Source organism: Miscanthus floridulus, chromosome 16 (genome assembly GCF_019320115.1).
Source record: "Miscanthus floridulus cultivar M001 chromosome 16, ASM1932011v1, whole genome shotgun sequence".
Taxonomy (NCBI): Eukaryota; Viridiplantae; Streptophyta; class Magnoliopsida; order Poales; family Poaceae; genus Miscanthus; species Miscanthus floridulus.
In genome coordinates, this window is record NC_089595.1 from 21788247 (window position 1) to 21810593 (window position 22347).

A 22347-nucleotide genomic window follows, 5' to 3' on the forward strand; every position below is an offset into this window, starting at 1 on the left:
GGCATGGTAGCTTACATTTCAACTTGAGTCCCATGCATCGTTTTGAAATTTTCAGCATGCAGCTGGGCCAAAGCGTTGGTTTAATTTGTCAGCTGCATGCACAGTTGGTACGTGGGGGACATAATGAAGACCCGGCCGCATTTTATGACGTACGTACAGGGTACAGCAGACTGCAGCGATCGAGGATGCTGACATTTCGTTGGTACGAGAACGCATCCATGTTGGTACGTGGGGCCGTGTATGAGTTCTTCAAATTGAACCAATCAAGCAACTTGAAGTATCCTCAACCACTTGATGGATTTGATTTGTTTCCACGTCCATTTCCAGCTTATCTTCAGTGAATCGGCTTCAAATCAGTGAGTTTCAATTAATTTGGGACAACGGACGACGAGCTTGCGCGGTGCATCTCCTCGTCCATTGTAATTGTCCATTCAGATTGAGAATTTGGGAAGGTCTTCATAGTAGCCCAGCACAATGGCAAAGCTTTCATTCGGTCGAGGTGTGGTGGCGGACACCGGGGAAATGTCTTTTCAAGCTAGGACATGCCCGAGGCGGAGGACGATGGTGATCACGGATGGAGGTTGAAGATAAGGGTACAAAACATATTTTTCTCATCGTCTTCTCTCTCTTGAAATATGAGAAATGAATAAAGTAATCATTGTGGTGTCTTACAACAAATAATCACACTTTTATAATGGTACTCAGCAAATTTTGTTGTTTGCTGTGTGAATTGGGCAATAACATGTTTCTCCCATAGCAAAATTTCACTTCATGTTATGACCCATGTACTAAAAGTTAATACTATTAGAATAGATGTTTTAGAGTAAGTAACCAGCTCATACTATTGAGGTTGTCCTAATCCAACAAGACCTTAACTCAACCCCTACTTTATGGAGGTATCTAAATCTCCTCCTTCGGTCCCATCTTTTAAGGCGTGTAGGGAGCTCCCTTCTTCTTTCTGGTAAAATTATCCCCACACCAACTCACTTCCACGCATCAGTTTTTCATCTCAACTCTCCCCTGCGAAGCCCCTTGTCCTAGCGCGGCTCCTCTCCAAGAGGTACTCAACCCTGCTAGGGCTCGTTCCGCATGCCCGGCCTCTCCTTGCCATCTCCAGTGCCCTCCCTCTTCTCTCCTTTGTCCCCATAGCTTAGTCGATTAGAACGATGCTCTTCTCTCTCCTCTCTTCTGTTCCCATAGCTCAGTCGATTGGAACGACTGGTGCTCCTCCCTCTCCTCTCCTCCGACTCCATAGCTCAGTAGATTAGAATGTCTCTGTCATCTCTGGTGCTCCTCCCTCTCCTCTCTTCCGTCCCCATAGCTCAAGTCGATTGGAACGATCGATGCTCCTCCCTCTCCTCTCCTCCGTTCCCATAGCTCAGTCGATAGAAATGGCAATGGATATGACCAAATTGTGAGTGGATCCCATATGTTAGTTGTGGTAGAACCGCCTAATCTAATGCTCTCTCAAAGGTACTTGTCTTCCACTAAACACTAAGTACCTAAGCGAGGATATAAAACTATGCAGTTCTGTCAAGCACACCCCGAGGGAGAACTAAAAAATCCATATTTTTCCATCAGGATCATAAATGAGAGAAGAAAGCTTACAACATTCTTAACCATTTCTTACATCACTTTATTACAATATTAGAGTACTTAAACAAGTTGAATGGAATAGCGGAATTAAGACAGTTTTACATGTAGAAGAGTTTATACATTTTAGGTTTACATTTTTATCTTGCAGCGGAGAACAACATATGATTAGAGTTACAACGGAAATAAAGATTAATGGTGAATCATTAACATAGTGAACATTTATAAACCAGATATGATGGTAGTTCATAAAACTTTTTTTCTAAAAACTTTTAGTGAGGGTTATAAATAAACACCACGACCGTAGTGCGGAAGGAATCCTCTCTGAGCCCACCAGGAGGTTTCCACATACAAAAGTCGTCTACCATCCATCGGTCACCTACAACAGGGGGAATAAACCCTGAGTACTCGATTGTACTCAGCAAGACTTACCCGACAGGGGGAAAATAAAAGACTCCAAAGATATGCAAGGCTATCTGGCTTGTGGGTTATAACATCTACAGGAAGCATTACTAAACGTGTGTCCTTATATTCAATTTTATAAGCAGTTATCATTAGTTCATTAACTAACCATTCTATGTAAGCAATCAGAATTATTTTACCATCTTTCATATTCCAGTTCTTACTATGGTGCTAGACCATAGCCAAGTCGGTACCGTCTCAGAGAAACGACAATTTGCGAATCAATGTATCCCAGCTGGGTACCCCAAAACACACGTCATGTTTGTACCCTAGGCACAAACAAGACCAACCTATTCCACTCTTGTCACGGGGTCCAGGTCTCCGTCCAAACTTGGACTTCAAGCCCCCACACTTGAGACCCGGTCTCAATATGGTGCTTAGACCTCCATCTTTTCCCGCCTCTAATCAGTCGGTCCAGAAAGAGCCAGAACCCATGACAAGAGAGTAATAAGTCTTCCCGCTCCCATAAGCAGGTATGTGCTTAGGATAATAAGTCTGTGACCTGACTACCATCCACAGCAACGAACGGTCCTCAATCGACATAGATGGAACAAATGCAACCAGAGCCTCGCTCGGTTGCCTAACCAAGCCCAAATCCAAATCCAAATCCAAAGCACAGTCCCGTCCAGTCTCCAATTATCATTCATATATATTCCATGTGATAGTTATAGGATAATAAGAACAATAATATCTTTCATATCTTCCGCGAGTGACAGGTAATCACTCGACTTCTACCGGAATCCTTTAGCATAGCAATCTACATGATCCTGACATACTAGTAGGACTCATATGATAAGGTTATATATATGCAAGTGGTTTTCATTCAACTCCTTAAAACTTAATGCACACACATAAAATAAAGTACAGAATAATAGGAGTTATGCACCGGGGCTTGCTTGGGCAAGATATAACCAAGGATTAACATTCGGTCGGGGCGACACGATCACCAAGGCTCCATCTTTTCTACTTTTTCGGTCGACTTCACGATCCATCGTTGTCCCTATTATGATATATGTAGACGCAACGCAGAAAACATAATTAACCAACGGCAACCGTAACTCTAAGAACACGATTACGCCTCACAAGCTAACGAGCTAGCTCTAATGACTAGCGTACTAGTCTACGTATCCACGCCATCAAGTAAGGCTTTATTTTCAGAAAATATTTTAGTTCTACAATCCCAAGGTGAGGCTTCTTATTGATTAAATTTATATATTTGAACTAGGACTCATTTAGCTACTTTAGCAAATTAATTATTATGGAGCTACAAAAATTACAGTGAGCATCTAATAATGTTTGGAATTTTTTGTAAAAATTCTAGAGCCAACACTACTACCAATTCCACACAATAATTCCTACAAGTTGATGCTTTCACAATATTAAGTGCTTCCAATTAATTAGATTACTCTTGAACATGCTATGAAACCATGCGAACAAAATATACTCAGATAAATCATGATTTTAGGAACCGAACAAAATTGATTTCATAATTTTTGGTCAACTACACAAATTTATTTTGAATTTACAAGTTTGCCCTAGAAACTAATTTAGAAAATGCTTAGAAAAGGAAAATGGCCGACGACATCCAAATCGGTCCGACAACCCAGCGGCCCAGCGTGGGCGCGCGGCCCACGCACGAGACGGCCCACAGCGGGGAGCCCCCGCGCTGGCACTTTAGCAAAAGAGCCCTCAAACTTTTCCCAAACTACACCTGAGCCCTAATACTATTTATTCCTCTCTCTAGCGAATTCACTTAACCCCCTGGATTTTCCAAATTTCCTCGCGCGCAACCCCGTCCACCCCGTGCATGGTGGCGTGGCGTCCATTTATTGGGTCGGTCGCCATGTACGGCTAAATGCGCCAAGATGGGTGGCGGTCAGGGGCTCGGAGGTGCACTAGTGCGAGCTGTAGCAGCAAGAGGCTATCCGCGGCGGCGACGCGATTGTTCCGACGAGAGAGGAGGATAGAGGGGGAGAAAAAGTGGTGCGCGAGCACCAATGACATACCACGAGTACAGCCAATCCATCCGTGAAGTGGGAGAGACCCCGTGCAGTGCTGGCCACGTACGACCGAGCGGAACGACGGCGCTCCGCGATGGACACCGATGCGTCACCACGCCATCGACGAGCATCCTGGCCAAAATAGCGCGAGCACCGGATGGAGGGAGTCAAGGCGAGCTCAGGGTTACGAGCAATTGAACTATTACCACTCCTACGTGCCTTACCACCCAACCTACCAATTTGGCGGCGCACCTGACCAGCGACGAGCAAAAACGCCAATTTGTTGGTGGGTAGTGACTGGCCGGGCTTGAGGGGAATCGAGCGTCTAGCTGACTACCTATGCCACTCACTAGTGCGAGGAATTGGACTGAGAAGCCTTGAGCTAGGCGAATTGAAGGGGCGGAGAGCGTGGTGCCTCGCATGCGACAGCGATTCCGGCCACGTGCTGGCTTGGCACTACCGACATACACAACCCGTCCTCTCCTCCCTATCTCATAGGCGAGGCGGTACGTGCAGTCGTGGCAACAGAGGTAGAAGGAATGAGCGGCTGGGATCATGCCACCGGACACAGCAGCGGCGCGGCGGTAGGTGAGCTGCATGGCCGAGAGCGCGTGCGCACGAGAGGGCGGTTGTGACCAAGACACACGGCATCACGACAACGCCTCGCCGCACGTTCTAAGGAAGTTTGGGAAATTTTTAAGAGAACAACGTGCCGCCCAGCACCACTACAACCTATACCATGCCCAAGTACTCTCTTAGAGGCAACCAACCATACCAAAGCATGAAGCTAGTGTTTAAGAAATTATGTTAGAATTCAAATGCCAAAATAGTATTGTCCAACACTCTTTTCCGACTTAGAAAAGACAATGGTTCAATTTGGACTTAACATCCATGAACACTTGTTGCCACAATTTTTAAGAGGTCTATACCTTAGTAACTTCAACCAAAAAATACTACATGCGATAGCCCATACTTTATACTAAACTATAGGAATAAAATACTTAAGCACCATTTAACTATTTTGCTCAATATAATTTGCCAAAAATGACATTTTAAACATAAGTTCAAATTCTTGTCGATTCAACGAAAAGGCTGATTTTTAGTTTCAGATTCGATTTTTGAGCTCTCAAGAACAATAGTTAACAACGTTTGTTTTCAAAAGTTAAAGTTGCATCACTTGCTCATCATCTTTACTTAAGTACTACACACAAGTTATACTTTATTTTTGTTTATATAATTTTTTTTCGTGCCAAACAATTAAAACGATTTATCACATTTTTCTCGTTAAGATTTTTATTAGCACTTTTATACACTAAGTAAGTCAACTTGGACATTTATTTGAGTCCACAAAAGTGAGTCACATATGATTCGCTTATCATTTCATGTGCCTTATAAATTTTTAAAACCTGAAAACTTGTTTGACTAATCCCTCTTGGGCCTCAATCTCGGTGCTAAGCAAGCCCGTAACACAAGATGTGTTACATTAGTGTATACTAGAGTAAATTTAAAGGCCCTAATTTTAGGGCTTTTATTAGAATAGATGCAAAAAAAAACTTGAGTAGAAAGAATTCTTAAATTAAAATAGAAATCCTAATTTAAGGGTTTCTGGTGGAGTTGCTCAGCCCTCGTCAACAAAAGTGAAAGGGGTGCGATGGGATGTCTGAGTAAAACAATCTGTCTTTGAACACCGGAAGCGACGTCGATAAAGAGGCGGCACTCAGGTGTATGGCAGGAGCAGAACACCTCTCGGAGATCATCTCAATATAATACAGGGCTAATTTTCCTTTTAGCTATTTCTTGCTGAGGGTGGCCTGAGTTGTACAGTCTTCTCACTCTAAAATATACATATGTGTGTGTGACTTTGATAAACAAGCGTATCACACAAAGGATTTTCAATTTCTGATTTCTTATTATTAGTATGATTTGTTTATCAAATGCATTTATTTGGTCCAAAAAACCACTCCAGATTACTATACTATACTAGTAGCTACCAGCATCTTAGGTAGTTATACTTTCACATCAAAAAGACACGACAGTTGACAAAGGGGGCTATGCATTGAACTTTTGGTGTGTGTGTGTCTGTGTTTCTCATGCTCTTAATGGATTAGGTTGTTAAGGAGTTAGCAAGTAAGAATGTGAAAGGGACGGGCTTGACCTAAGCATGCTCGGAGCCCTTAAGCAGTCCAATAACATCGCGTGCCCTTAAATCCGGTTTGATCCGTTTCTTTTTTCATCCGGAACAGCGTTTTTCTCTCACAAATTCCTCCAGCATTCCTCCAAACCATCCAAATTCCTCCAGAATTTCTCCAAGCGAACAGGCCCTAAGTTGCTGAAGGACCTATAGCGTAGTGGTTACGAGAGCCTAAGTAGCACCTCACGTCCTGTGCTTGACTCTCCATGGGAGCGAATTTTCAGGATTTAACGGCGTTGTGTTTTCAGTGGTAGGTGACGTTCTTATCGACAGCGAGGGGCCTGCGTACGTGCTTATAGGGGTGAGTATACGTGCATTGCTAGTGACATTCACAAAAGAAGAAGAAGAATACCACGTGAATAAACAAACATAAAAAATGAAGCAACCCTCCATATAGGAGTAGACTAATTTTTTTAAGGGAGGCCGTCACGGGTAGCTTTATTGTTAAGATTATGTAGACTAGATTTAATTGGATTGTATACTTGCCCCCAAAAATATTATCCATGTACATGTACTTCAATTTATTCTAGACTAGAGAGCTGAGCACAGGTACTAAACTTTTTCGTGAGCCAATTGTGGACATTTGGGCTGGGCTAGGCCTAGCACGGCGGTCTGCCCCTTCTATATTGTTGTTCTTATCCACCATAATCCATTGTAGCCGTCCACACTGATCCCATTTGCAGTGTCATTTTCGCCAGGGTTGTTAAATTGCGTTGTCAGATGATGTCCATTAGAGATTTGCCTGAGTTGCTGTCAGTGTCAGGCAAGTTCATTGGATCAAAGGAGCTTGTACAATACAAGGAGGAAACTGGTGATGCGCCTCTGATGCAGTCCATAATAGAACTGACCTCAAAATTTCTTATGGCTTAACACTAATGTTTAGTAAAGACGCAACCGAGGGCCCAAACAATAATAGTAGTACTAGTTCAGGAACCAGGTAATTAATTCCTGCATGGTTCAGCAACATATGTATTATTATGCCAAAAAAACAGCTGCATAGGCTTGTTACAAATTACAGTTCTACTGCCTCCGTTTTTGTTTACTTGTCACCGAAATTTTACTGTAGCAATTTTGACCAAACGATTTTTTCTGCAAAAGATTTTTAGATACATCAAGTTTTCACATATATGATTCTTTATTGAACATACTTCATTAGTGTTATATACATTGAAGTATCTAAGATTTTTTTAGAAGGAAAAACAGATGGTCAAATTTGCTACAGTAAAAAATTGCTGACAAGTAAACACAAACGGAGGGAAGTACATAAGTAAAAAAAAACAGAGTTTGCTTACAAAAAACACTATAATCATTGTTCCTATCCAGTTACCTAATCTATAATCATGCACTCAAACTTGATGTTTCAGTGATCAGAAAAATTCAAGCCAATACGATGAACTTGCTCATATCTTCTCCCACAATCAGGGCAGAATATCCTAGAACCTTCCTGTACATAAAGACAAACATCTAGAAGTTTCTTCTTGGATTTGTCACCACAAACAATGGAATCAGAGATTGCTAGAAGGGGACAAAATCATGCTAGAGGGAGTAGTGCCACGTCGCCTAGCTATTTCTCCTTTTGCACAAAATGACCAAAAAAAAAAGGAAAAGAAAAAGAAAACAGTTGTGATGTTGATGACGACACAATTGTGCTTGGCGATCTTTCTCAACCAACACTGTAGTCATTAAAGGGAAGCAACTCCAAAAGAGGGAAAGCGCATCTTTCTTCTTCACCTGTCACCCGCCGCTATTCTTTGGTGATATACACTTGTTGGCCTCTCATTGGTCCCGGCCAAAAAGGAGAGAATATATAAAATACTATAAGTTGAATAATGGAAGGGTTCTGAAGTACTCTTAAGGCCATTTGGATGAATACCATCATTTTTGTGTCATCCAAGTGTGGCAGTCCCTCCGCCGCCAAGGCATACAGGCAGGTCTGCCAATTCAAAATATAATACGTATAATGTAGTAAGATGTAATTTGATTCAGCTTAACTCTTAATTTAGGCCATGTACTATATTCCGTCCTTTTTTCTGTGAGCATGGTTTGACATGGGGTCTCTAATGTCAAATTTTGACCATTAATAATATCTCCTATATTATAATGTTTCATGACTACAAAGACCTTTGCGGAGAAGAATCCAATAACCAAAATTATAGAGTATAGTATATAAATTTAAGACTTTTCATTAATAAAGATTCGCTACACTAAAGCAAAAATTCCTTGAGGGTCAAAAACCGCCAAGAAAAATATAAAAACCACCAAGGAAATGTTTCGTGGGGGCTGACCGTCAAGCAATGGCCGCCAAGTATAGAGAGCAAGGGAAATTCAATTTCCTTGGTGGTCCACCCCCAAGGATAAATTTCTTGGTGGTTTGGCTGCTAAGGTAAATTGGGCCATAGTAGAAGTTATAAAGCATCAAGAAAATTAGTGAACTGTCAAGTATATATTTTTTTCTTGAGGGCCTCAAACCTCCAAGGAAATGTTAAAACCGCCAAGAAAATGTTACAAAAAAGTTAAAAATCCTAGAAACCCTACGGCCACACACAACCTCAGCCTTCGTGTGTTGCATCCTTACCACTGTACCTCAAAGTAATATGTGACTAAATGCCTAATGCATTATTTTGTATTCACTTTAGTGAATTTTATAATGCATATTTGAGACCCTAAACAAATTTAAATGAAAAAAATTGAACTGGAAATCTTTGAGTACTACAATTTTTGTTTAGGTCACTTCTCCATCCGAAGTCATTAAAAAAGTTTATAAAAATATTAATTTTCCCTGGCGGTTTACAATAGCACTTAAGGAAATGGTTGTTTCCTTGGCGGTTCACAATAAAACTCAAGAAAAATTACACATTTACTTGGAGGCTAAGGTGAAACCGCCAATGATACAAATTACCTTGGCAGTTTACTAGACCCCAAGGAAGTGATTAATTCCTTGGCGGTTGGATTTGGCACTCAAAGAAATCATGGACCCCAAAAAAATTTGTGGTAGTGACTAAAAAGTTCAATCTTAAATAGCATGTGTGCCCCACTAACAAAACAAGATAGTACAGTGTTTGTGGACAGAAATCATCATAAGCATACTCAAATGTGAGTGTCCATGCCTAGAATTGTATTTTTTTTTGACGGAGACATAACACCTTTGTTATCAGCACGACAAGAGTATTTTCGGCACGAGTTGGGGAGAAACCTCCCACTAAAAACTAATGTCTACAAAGGTCCATTCTAAGAAATTCATGCCATCCAGCAGCATGACTGCATTGATTACTGAGATAAAAAAAAAAGAGATAGGCATCGATCGTAGTAGAATTCTTGTCGCCGTTTTGACTTTGTTTATGCAAAAAAAACAAAAAAAAAAAAAACAAAAGAGTGACATGCATGTGTGCTCTTGGTGCGTCCACCAGCGTGTCCTGCTCCGTACTGTACTTGTATGTGGCCGTGTGGTCGACAATTTTGAAAAAAAAATGGCCATTACCATATGTTGACGTACGTAATACATCGCAGCTGACGTGCACTTTTTTGACTGAACTGAATGCAGCTGACGTACATTGAGAGTTACAACTTACAAGTACGATCTCCTAAGCAGGGATGAAAACGCCGTACGAAACCGTATCGTTTTCTACATTTAATCCGATCGAATTCGTATTTTCGGACAAATTTGAATTCGGTTTGAAATTCGAAACACCAAATTCGAAATCAGAACGAAAACGGTTTAGACATTTTTTCGACCGTTTTCTACTTTTCTACTTTTAATTCGGAATATCTCGAATTCGAAATTCGGTTTAAACCAAATTTGGCCCACTAAAAGTCCAACCTTAGAAAAAAAAATTGTAGCTTTCGACGAGATCTACAACTTTCTAGTTTTTAATTTTTTCATTTAAGTCTTTAAGATGTTCAAAAAAATTAAACAAAGTTTCAGCGGCATATTAATCGCGTACAAGAGTTTGTTGCCTTAGAAAAATCATATCTTCCTTACATGGTATTGAATGGAGATACTTTTTAAGAAAGTTGTAGGACTTGTTAATTATTATTCACTTGTTAATTGTTATGCACTTTGTCCTACGGGTCAATATTTCGTATTGATTTTTCGTATACCAATCGTGTTCGACATAATTCCGCCCGAGTTAATTCGTTTTCGAAATTCTTGATATTCCGTAAGTTTGTAATCGTTTTCGTGTCCGGCTTTATCGCTTTCGTTTTCGTTTTCGTATTCAAATGTAGAAGTAGAAAACGATTGAGAGGTTTTTCGACCGTTTTGCCCTGTTCGTTTCGTTGAAATTTGGCTAATGCTGACGCTTATGCCGATTTATTGTGAGAGAAAAATAATGTTCGTTCGCTGAAAAATACTGCTAAAGTAGGGCCGAAGAACGTGTAAAATGGAATTAAAAAAACTACTCCTTCTATTCTAAATTATAAAACGTTTTGAGTTTTCTAGACGTATTGATTTTTACTATGTATTTAAATCTATGTATCTAGAAATGTCAACACATCTAATTTAGAATAGAGGAAGTACAAGCCAAAGGTAAAAAATTTAGATTAATCATTATAGGAAATCAACAAATGCAACTTAACTCAGACTCATTTTCTCAGTTATCTCAAAATTAAACCCAGATTAGGGGGCTAGCCGAGCGATTCACTCGTTGCCGTGCAAGAAACACTTCGCTTCTACAGCACGCTCAGCTAGTGCTCACTCGGCCACTCTTTTCCCGCCAAAAACCAAGGGCATGTATATGACCTGGCGATCTGCATTTTATTTTATTATTTATATTATTATTAATTAATTAGCCGGCCAGCAGCTAGCTAGCTAGTTCCTTGTTAAGAACGGAAACAAGCACAGTGACATGCTGATGCTGTTACCACGAGTCCACGAGGATGGTGTAACTCCAGTAACCACACCGAGATAGACTTTTTTTTCCCTTTGTAAGGAGTTAAAAAAAAGAAAAACATGTTCTCATCGAACCAGAAACACATTTTTTTTTTTACCAAAGTTAGGGGTTGCTTGGTTCCCAACCGCCATGCACAGCCACGCTCGGTGTGGCGCCGCTGCAACCATGGCGCCCAAAAAAATGTGCCACTCTCGCCATAATTAGCACACATTAAACGACGAGCAAGAGGAGCAAAACGAAAGAAGAAAAATCTGTGGCTGCCAAAACGTGGAGGAGAACCAAACAACAGCTTCGGTTAGTGTGACGGTCGTAGTTTAGGCGTGGCGTGTTTTGGCTACCAACCAAACACGCCCTTAAAACACTTCGACAACCACAAACTCTAACAACGTAAACATTTCATTTCATTAAACCACCAATATCCATAACTAAAAATTTAAATGCAGATTTTTTATTTATAAGTCCAGCACTAATATTTATCATAAATAGACCTCCTACAAAACGGAAAAGAAAAGAAAACCGTGGCGTGGTCGGCAACGGCAGCCAATCACACGGGCACGCGACGGCCACGTGTCCGTGCGGCAGCCGCGTGCGCGCGCCCGGAACGCACTGCCACCACCCGGTCACCAAACCACCCCCACCGGTCGCCGCCGGTCACCTCCGCCTCCGCGCACGCACACGCTACGCCACGGATAAATAACAATCACCCCCCTCCCGTCTCCGCATTTCATCTCTTCTCCCCCCTCGCTTGTTCGTCGCGTCCTCCACCTCCTCAGATCAAGAAACCGTGTCCTGCTCCTGCCCCTGGGAACGGTCGGGGGATCGATCGCCCTTACCCGCACCTCAGATCGTCCAACGACGGCGGCCTTCGGAGGTCTCCGTGCTCTTTTCGGCGCGACGGGTCGGTCAGTTCGCGGATCGGGCGGTGTTTGGTTGACGGCGAGCCAGCGGCGGCGGCGTTCGTCTTGGATCGGGAGTCGTTGAGTCGTTTGGCCTGCTGAGAGGTGCGGAGATGGTGGCTGAGGCGGAGGTGATGCATCAAGCTCCCGTGCCAGTGCTGGAGGTGCAGTACCACCGGTGCGTGACGACCAAGGGGGTTGAGGACGTCGTCGGGATGTCCGCGGCTGCGGCGGCGGCGGCGGCCGTAGCCACGCCCGCGGAGGTCGGGGTTGAGGTCGAGGTCGAGGTCGCCGTGGAGGTGCCTCTCATGGTGAGTTCCTCATGCTCAGGCTACTGGTGAAAAAAATTCTGTCTCGGACTGGGAACATTTTAGCCTTTCTTTGGAAGATTGCTTGCAAGTTTGCAAATCAAATTTCGTGTCAGGTGTTGTTACTACCAATTAATTACTACTACTGTTGTGATACTGTTCTTCAAGTGTGTAGGACAAGCTCTGGAGTCCTCTTTCCATCCCCTTTTCGATTTGGGGAAAAAGATCTGCTTGTGGATGCAAAAGGCTGATACACTTGCTTGCCAAAAAGTAGTAGCTCCTTTCTTTCTTGGGGGGAGGAGCTCTAGTGTGGTGGTTGCACAGTTGTAGGCCTCATCAGGGTTCAGAAAAGTGGGTGGTGAATTATTGGACCCATACATATCTGTAGTAGTGTTTGGTGGTGGTTGAGTTTATGCGTGCTTTCGCACTAGTTCAGATTACCAGATGAGTTTGGCTTAGAGCATCTCCAGCACTAGCCCCAAAAACAGAGCCCCTACTTTTTATTTGGGTGCTGACCCCAACTTTTATTGGCCCAATAAATCTCTTCTACTCCAACAGCAGCCCCAAAACAAAGCCCCCAAATCCATATCAGCAGCCAATGACAATTGGGACCCGCGTGTCATTGAGCCATGCCTTTCTTCCCCTCATCCTCTCCACACACATAGGGCATGGATGAGCAGGGAAGGGGAGGGAACGCCGTCGCGTGTCGCAGGGAGGGAAGGGGAGGGAGCACCATCGTGGGAAGGGGAGGCAGCGCGCGCGGCGGAGCAACGGACGGCGCGTCGGTGCAGCGGCCCACGCAACGGAAGGCGGAGCAGCGCATGCGGAAGGAGGCGAGGAGTAGCGCCCGCGTGGATGGGGGCCGAGCTGTTGGGCCAACAGGAATGGGGTCCGAGGGAGAGATTTGGGTGCCCACACAAATTTGGGGTCCGTAGTAGGGGCCCTGCTGGAGTTGGATTTTTGACCTGAGCCCCCATATTTAGCTATGGGGGCTCGAGTAGGGGCCCTGCTGGAGTTGCTCTTAGTGGGTTCTTAATCTGGGCATTTATATACTGTGTGCCTGTTACTGCAATAGAAAATTTGATGGTCTACATACACTTCTAGTTTCTTAACCTGATTCAGCGTATAGTGGGTTATTAGTGGGTGAACTATATGTTACAGTCTGTGGCATGTCTCACCTGTTTAGGTGATTAATTTGTCAACTGCGTAGACCCGAAGAACTTTTTGTGGAAACTGAGATAGTTTGGCCTGGACACAGGGTGCTAATTTTTTTAATTATCGGAGGCAATAGGAAGCAACAATGGGCTGTTCTTCTTACTAATCAGGATGCAACAATGGACTGTTCTTCTTACTGCTTTCTACCATTCAATGATCAAGGGACTAATTGTCTTTTATTTTTTTGTGGTGATATAGGGGTTGGAGCAGCCTGATGCTGCACCAAGTGTGTCTATGGACGTGCTACAGTTTGTGCCCACCATTCGGTCTGGTAGCTTTGCCGATATTGGTCCTAGGAGGTACATGGAGGACGAACACATCCGGATAGATGATCTTTCCGCTCATCTCGGCTCACTGTTGGTCTGCCCTTTGCCTAGTGCCTTCTATGGGGTAAGTCATTTTCTCTGTAAATTACTTCTCCAGCACCTAATGTTAAAACATTGCCACAACTGATTGTATCCCTCTGTGTTTTAGGTTTTTGATGGCCATGGCGGTCCGGATGCCGCAGCCTACATGAAAAGGCATGCAATGAGGTTCTTATTCGAGGATAGTGAGTTCCCACAAGCATCTCAAGTTGATGGGATGTACCTTCAGTCTGTTGAGAGCTCTGTTCGCAGAGCTTTCTTGCAGGCGGATCTTGCTCTGGCCGATGATTTGGACATCAGCCGCTCTTCTGGAACCACGGCGCTTACTGCATTAGTCTTTGGGAGGTATAATAAACTGTAGAGCAGTGACAACATTTCGAGTCACTTGAGCCACATTGATCTTGTCAAACATTCCTGTGCCTTCCCCTCCTTGCAGGCAACTACTGGTTGCGAACGCCGGGGACTGCCGTGCGGTCTTATGCCGAAAAGGAGTCGCGATGGAGATGTCTCGAGACCACCGCGCAAACTACGTGGAGGAGTGCGAGAGGGTCGCCGCGTCGGGGGGATACATCGAGGACGGCTACCTCAACGGGGTCCTCTCGGTGATGCGGGCCTTGGGCGACTGGGACATGAAGACGCCCAACGCGTCGGTGTCCCCGCTCATCGCGGAGCCCGAGTTCCGGCAGGCCACGCTGGGCGAGGACGACGAGTTCCTCATCATGGGCTGCGACGGGATCTGGGACGTGATGACGAGCCAGCACGCGGTGAGCCTCGTGCGGCGGGGCCTGCAGCAGCACGACGACCCCGCGCGGTGCGCGAGGGAGCTCGTGATGGAGGCCAAGCGGCTGGAGACGGCAGACAACCTCACGGTCATCGTGGTATGCTTCGCGTCGGAGCTGGGGTCGCAGCAGCAGGAGCAGCCCGCGAGGCCGAGGAGCTGCAAGGGCCTGTCAACGGAGGCGCTGTGCAACCTGAGGAGCTGGCTGGAGACCGACCACCGCTAGAGGGCGTTGGTGGCGGCAGCTTGAGTGCCGAGGAGGTTGGGTTCAGGATGTGTAAATACTATGCTGACAACACTGGTTGACGCATGATGAGCGCTGGGCCATTTGTTGAGAGGCGGCTGCGGATTACGTAGGCAGGTCAGCTGTAGCAGCAGCCAGCAGTTTTGTAGGTTATTTTTCGCTTCGTTCGTTCGTTCTTTCTTTTTTTCTTTCACCCTTTATTTAGCCGTTGATGTTATTGTTAGCACCACCTCTCTGTTGTACATATATGTATTGATGATGTTGATGACATGCTCCATTGCCACTACCTTCTTCCAAGTTGGTTCTGTTGTAATGCTGGAACTGCAGCAGATTGGCCGTTGGCCGTTGGGGCTGCTGAACAGACATGGCTCATACATGAGGCTAAGAGTTTGGGGGTTAACTAGAAACAGTGAACAGCCTTGAGGCGACGTGAAGCCGTAAGATCATGCGTTTCAGTAATGCCAATGGCACCATTGCACCAACCACAGAGGCGCCTTTCAAGCAAAGTTCCTTTCTATGGCTGGATGTGTTTATACCTGAGCCGCCAACTTCGGTCAGTGAGAAAAGGAGGGCAGAGCGGGCACAGCCACTGCATTTGACCAACTGCTGAGCATAGTTTCAGGCACAGCGACACTGGGCACGCAATTCCGGCGACAAACTGGGTTAGACAAGTCGTATAGGAGACAGGATATGTTTGGCTGCCAAATCCACAATTATTTACATACTCATTCTATTTCAAATTATAAGAAGTTTTATAATTATACGATATAGCAAAAGCTATTTATCTAGAAAAACTAAAACGTCTTATAATTTGGAATGGAGTATATAAAAGTAAAAACGCAGGGATAAACAGGAGTGGAGGTTAGAGTTCAGGTCTCAAAGCTTGTGAATTACTGCCAAACATCCGTGTAAGTCATCTTTTGCTCTCCCCACACTAAAGCTAACAGTCTGTGCGAATGACAGCAAAGATTGTCTGTTCTCACAGCCTAAGCAGACGCTGAAGGAATATCTCAAGCTGACAAGCAGGCGTCAAGGTCGCAAGTATTTCAGCTTCACTGAAATTGCCAGTGGGCAGTTTGATGAAGAGATAACCATGACTCGTGCTAGACAGCGCCTTGTATTTACTCTGTCAGTTCAGCCAAACATCAGATCAGATCCTACGAACAGTAGCAGACGATTCACGCATCTTTCAGAATACCGATTCACACGGCTTCTCGTTTTTGGGCTACATGGGTGTGGCTGCCAGGACGGATCTTCCAAAAGGGAGAAACAGGTCCACCATGGAGTCATACTCCTCTCTGCTAACCTGAGCAGCATTCAACATCTGCAACACACATCATTGATGGGGGAAACAAATCAGATGTCACCAAAGCAAAATAAGATACATTCTTCAACTAAGCACAGAAATCGTCAGTGATAAGTGAAATTGGTTACTCACCTTTTGCACAAGCTTTGAATTTGAAAAGACTGGAGCAAGGGCAGGAAGCTGGTGAACAGAGAGCACATCAAGCATTACCAGAACCACAGCCTGCCACTGCCTTGATCGCAGAGAAGGCAGGGCGTCAACAAACGACATTGTGTCAATCAAGTAGCCCTGGTGGCAAAGCAAAGCTCACATTAGATAATCCAAAAGCAAGCACATACAGTGTAGTTTCATGTGTTAAGACCAATATAACTGTCAGCCACCAGCATCGAGCTAACCTATCAGTCTAATTTTGAAAGGGTATGATATTAGCAGCATCAAGCATACCAGAGTAATCTCCAATTTTGAAACCGGGATCTGCATCCTCAAGTTTGATATGAGTACTGGCACAGCATTACAAACACAAGAATCTAGAGCTCTTCTAATCTCCGATGAGAGCCCATCCTTCAGAACTATCTTCTCAGGATATTCCCTCCCATTGGCAATCAACAACTCTTCCACTGAACCCCTTTCAAGTCCATACACATAGGCCAAAGACGACCTGGATATCCATCCGAATAGTGCAGCCCACATTGTTCCGAAAGCAGACAGCTGAAAAGAAATGTACATTATGCCGAGACAGGATTAAAACAAGCAAAACTGGTATTTCTTCTTTTTTCCTTAATAATAATACTTACAGTTAGACTAAAACCTTCTGGAGGCGTGTCATGCCAAGAATCGTCAACTTCAAACATGTCTGTATCCAGAAGTACAGGTTTCTTAGGCCACTTGATAACATCCCTATCTATCTCAGGGTCATCATCTCCGGCAGTGTTTTTGGCATTGTCATATTCTTTCTGGTTAAGCACGTCAGGCAGAATGATGATTCCAGCCTTTGAAACTGACGTTAGAGAGGCTTGCGTGAGTACCAATCAATAACAAAAGTTGTGTGCCTCAAAGAATAGCAACCGTGGGAATATAATGAATACATGCTCACCTGCATCTTCTGCTTCTACTGTGCCTGAAGAAATAGCTTCTGCTGCCTCAATAAGTGCTGCAGCACATGCCTCTGCAGATGCACGCCTTAGTGAACTGTCTATGACATCCTCGGGTTGTTTTATGCTACTTGAAGGGCTTTCATATGCTTTGCTTGTTTCTAGGACACTTCCATTCTCATCTGCCCATGTAACAGACTGTCTACCGCTCTTAGACCCAGTAACTTTCAACGAAGACTTCAATGCAGGCCTCATCTTTTCATCAGTTGTCTCATCATTTCCAATGTTCATTGCTTCACTGAATTCTTCGCACAGTTGTTCAGCATAAGCTTGCGTTGAATCTTTTGCTGAAGATTGAGATGATGAGGGATGATTGTCTACCAATACAGAACTTGACAAGTAGTTATACTGATTCATAGCACTTTCCTCCCTGTTTGTCGAAGCATCCCCAATAATGATGGTACTCGTAAAGTCCACCTCATGGCCATCGCTTCCAGCAGGCCTTTTTCTAGACTTACTCTTCTGTGTCCTCGATGATGCTTTACTCACTTTATTTTTCTTACTGCCTTTTCTCTCTTCCAAAACTACATCCTCGAGCTGCTTTGCAATGGAATCAGATATGCAAGATGACAGCATCCTGTTATCTTCCTCTTGCTCCAACATCTTTGATGGGGTTTTATTTTTCTTCTTTCTAGGTGTGGTATTCTCACCAAGAACCAGGTCACCCATTCTCTCAGCTATTACTTCGGCGCTCATGTGTGTTTCAACCAATGAAGGTGAACTTGTCATGCCATCTTCACCAGAAGCAGCAGTCCTAGAATCCACAATTTCAGTTCTGGACAGCTCAGGTCCAGCAACTTTGTTCTGCTGAGGCTGTGGCTTTTGCCCTGAAAACAGAACATAAGCTCACTGTATCTTCAATTGTTCGAAATTTAAGACAGGTCGAACAAAGGAATAGATGATCTTTCATGTACAGAAATGTGCCTGCAAGTAAAACTACCGTTACTCTGATAAACATTGTTACTTACACCAGTGACTAGAAAATTAGTGTGTGAAATCTATATCAACCCAAAGATGCTTGCAGAACCCAGATTAAGTTTTAGTGTGCAAGTTTGCTAAGAAAAATAATACAACACTCTTAAGCAAAGCTGAGGACCGTATAAATTGTCAGTGTGCTGCAAGGTGCAGGTTGAACTGCATCAGTAGCAAAGTTATGATGTGTAAATGCAGCAGTAGAGATACTAAGTCAAGGGTACTGACTAAAACTCCCAAGGGTGAAGTGACCTGCTCAATTTTTTCCTACTGTTTTGCAGATTTACAACATCTCCATTCAAAGGAATGGAGTAAGAATCAGAAAATCCTTGACCAACAAGCTCAATTATTCTCTTTAACTTCTACTAGTTGATACACTTAAAACAAAACCACCTACATCTGCGGATTGCACGCGTCAAACACCATAGACGCAATCATATCGACAATATACAGGTAGCGTTGAGTTTGATTCCTTTCACCCGCATAGTTTTCATGTATATACGAAGAGGTTGATAACTAGAGGTACTGACAGGTTGCAAGTGAACTTACTAATTCCGACCACAGGTAAAGATTATTTGTATGTTAAAAGTAACAAGATCAACCTAGATTCATATCTTATTTTGGAAACCAATCCAACCTTCCCAATTTATTCATGAGCTATGGCAATATTCATGAAGGGCGGGCCTGGTGCAAGCGGTAGAGTCTTACTGCCTGTGACCGGAAGGTCCCGGGTTCGAGTCGTGGTCTCCTCGCATTGCACAGGCGAGGGTAAGGCTGGCCACTAACACCCTTCCCCAGACCCCGCACAGAGCGGGAGCTCTCTGCACTAGGTACGCCCTTTATGGCAATATGTATGACCAAATACCTATGGCAATATGTATCAGCTAAAGCAACATATCGCCATGCAATACTTCAGCATGCGGACAGGACAGTAATACCATCAAGCTGTTCTCGTCCTTCTCTCATTGAAATGCAAGTATGGGCAAGCAAAGTATGGAACACAAACCTTGGGCACTGCGGTCACGGCGCGGCACATAACCCTCAATGGCATCGGAGGGCCCAATCCAGTCCTGCAGCGAGACCTCCCCACCTCCGGCGACCTCCTTCTCCTTGATCTCCACCTTCCTTCCCTCGTCCTCGTTCCTCCCATCCACGCCCTGAAACCCTAACCCGCTCCCGTCCCCGGCGGCGGCGGCGGCGACGAGCGCGACGACCGCAGCGAGGCGGTCGAGCGGGACCCCGTAGGGCCGGTCGTGCGGGAGCGAGGCGGCCAGGGCCTTGGAGGCGACGAGGCAGCGCTCGGAGCAGAACTTGCGCGCCTCCTCGAGGTCGTAGACGCGGTGCTCGCTGAGGGCGATGTGGAAGCGGGGCCCCGTAGCGGAGGCGGCGGCGGAGGGGAGAGGGTTGGGGCACGCGGGGTTGCCGCAGGCGTCCGCGATGGTGCGCTCGGTGACAACGTCGTCGTAGTCGGCGCGGGAGAGCAGCGCGGAGGCGGCCGCGTGGAGGAGCGCCTCGTTGGACGCCGCGGCGCCGTCGAGGAGCGCCATCTGGATGCGGAGCACCGCCGAGGCCACCGTCCGCGGCGCCTCCGCGGAGGCGGCGGCGGCGGTTGGGGAGCTCATCGCCGGAAGGTTCGCAGAAGGCGGCGAGGGGTTTGGGCGAGCTGGAGGAGCCTGGAAGAAGAAGAAGAAGAAGCGTTTTGCGATTGCAAATGAGTTGAAGCGAAGCGGCAGCAGCGAGCGACTCGGGCTATTTGGGCTCGTGCTGGTAAGGCGGTTCTGGCGTTGTTGGGCTCGGTCTCTTTTTTTCTTGACAGGCTCGGCCTCTTTGTTAGGCTGCCCTGGTGGGCTTATGTGAGGCCCAAAATCTCAAGGGTAGGCTAACGGACGGCTTATGTAGTTTGGTGGCCCAAATCCTGGCCCACGTGCGTAAGTTGCACTAAGACGACAATGAGATTTGCATGGCCCAATTCAAACTCATAGCGCTCGTGACCATGTGGGCTGCGGCCTGCTGCTGTGAACATGTGGGACTGTGGGAGGCGGGAGGCCAGCAGGGTGGCACCAACGTGGGCTTGATTTTCTTTGTGACATCTTTTACACGAGGCACTAACTTTTTGATTCTTGATCATCTTGTAGTTTGAATGTCTTAAATTTGAAATTCATATTTTGTAAACGATCTCGGATGGAGAAACTACAAAAATAGAAGTTGTCGATCTCAAAAAGTTATACAACTTTGTAGTTGACAATTTTTTCATTTGAATTCATTTATGGCCTCAAACAATCAATTTAAACTTGATTTTGGATAATACATGGGGAAAGAAAATCCAATATAGACATAAGTAAGTGTGAGGTGCAGTGGTTGAGAAAGGTACGTGTGAGGGGAGGTCGCGGGTTTGAATCTTTCTGGCCACGAAGCGCGTGCGAGGGGGAGGTCGCAGATTTGAATCTTGCCGGCCACGAAGCGCGCGATTTTCACGTGAAAAATGCCGTGACTTACTATTTTAGATAAAAAAAATTGCAATTTTTTTGACCCAGATTCGATAATTTTTGAAAACGGACTGCACCTACGAATCATCCATTTGTAGCAACGCTTCCGTAAAGCCGACCGGCCAAACCGCCTCTGCAAATAATTATCAGCCACCCTTAAAAGGCCTGGGTGTAGTAGTGATTTGGGACGGATTTACGGAGTAGTACTCTGGCCTGCTTGAGAGATACAAAAGAAGACAAAAAGGGGTCCTGTAATGTAAAAGATTTATTGTATTTTTTTTCCCATGCATGCGATCAACGTTTCTAAATTGAAAGGTTTCAGGATGATCTGGAAACTTCGCAGGGCGCCCTTAGAATGGATTGGGCAGCTAATTGGCGGTACGGTGCATGCCACACTGCTGCACTGCACTCCAGAATGAACTCGGAACTAGTTGTGACCGACACTTGTGCCACGACAGCTCTTCCTGATTTGCCCAAGCTAGCTACCCAATCCTACCTTACTCCACCATGCAGCTGAGCATCTCTGCTGGCGTGAGTGAGTGTGAGTGCACGCCCACGCCCAACCCCGGCCCGGCCTAGCCTTAGCAGATTTTTTTTATTTTTAACACTTTTTTAAAACTATTTTAAAATTGACACTGTTTAATTTTTTTTTTCAAAACTAAAACTTTTGGACGCGCCTGTTTGCATGGCGCGGCAAATTCACACTGTTGTGCTATGCATGGCGGCGCGGCATGGGGCGGTCAACGGCCGCGGCGACCGCTGACGTAGCGGGGCCAACATGCCGTGCATCATGGCGTGGCGAGGCTTTACTTACCCGTTGCGGCGCTAGCTCCCTCCCTCTGTCTGTCTGCCCAACTCGAGCACCCGCGCCATTGCCTCCCGGCTCCCCCACGGTCGGCCGCCGACTTTCCCTCCCTTGCCGGCCTCTTCCCTACCTTCTCCGAAGCTCCTCCTCAGCCTTGTCAAGGTAATGAAGCTCCTCCTCAGCCTCCACGGTGGATCGAAGGATTTGAATGAGTAGTTAGGGTATGGAGAAAAATATGAGTTCGTTAGAACTTTGGATTGGGGGATTAGGATTAGGATTACCAATGTTAAGGTTAATTGGTTATTTAGAATTATGATTACCATGTATTCTAATATCAATTTTTATATGAATTTTGCTTGTTTGAGTTTGCATCTCAACTTTTATATGTGAATAAATATATGGACACACTGTTGATGTACCAAAATTTATTTTTTAGTGACCAAAGTATAGTTTTTATATAGTTTGTATGTTTACCTCTAAGAGAGTTTGCACCAAAGTGTAGGTTATATTTTATTTGTTGTAATGCAAATGGTTCTCATTGACATTAATTTATGATGTTTTGATTTTTGTTTGTTAAATTACAACCGTTTTGTTAGATGAAAGACATGAATCGGGAGGAGTTTTGGCGAAAACGGGGTCGTCCTAGAGAATTATACCCCGACGCGTCTAGCAAACATGCCCCTGTC

At 44.9% G+C, this 22347-nt stretch overlaps 2 protein-coding genes across 2 annotated transcripts; one reads left to right on the plus strand and one right to left on the minus strand.

Moving 5' to 3' along the window:
• Window positions 1–11849: 11849 nt before the first annotated feature.
• Window positions 11850–15227, plus strand: LOC136513156 (probable protein phosphatase 2C 47). Its single transcript, XM_066507146.1, has 4 exons — window positions 11850–12342; window positions 13753–13944; window positions 14029–14264; window positions 14356–15227. The coding sequence occupies exons 1-4, from the start codon at window positions 12145–12147 to the stop codon at window positions 14921–14923; spliced, it is 1194 nt and encodes a 397-aa protein (XP_066363243.1). The 5' UTR covers window positions 11850–12144; the 3' UTR covers window positions 14924–15227.
• Window positions 15228–15654: 427 nt separating this feature from the next.
• Window positions 15655–20955, minus strand: LOC136513154 (putative RNA polymerase II subunit B1 CTD phosphatase RPAP2 homolog). The gene is made up of 6 exons (XM_066507145.1): window positions 19377–20955; window positions 17341–18225; window positions 17042–17244; window positions 16692–16955; window positions 16380–16535; window positions 15655–16265 (listed from the first exon to the last, which is right to left on the minus strand). Exons 1-6 carry the CDS (start codon window positions 19990–19992, stop codon window positions 16167–16169), a joined length of 2223 nt encoding a protein of 740 aa, XP_066363242.1. The 5' UTR covers window positions 19993–20955; the 3' UTR covers window positions 15655–16166.
• Between the last annotated feature and the right edge of the window lie 1392 nt (window positions 20956–22347).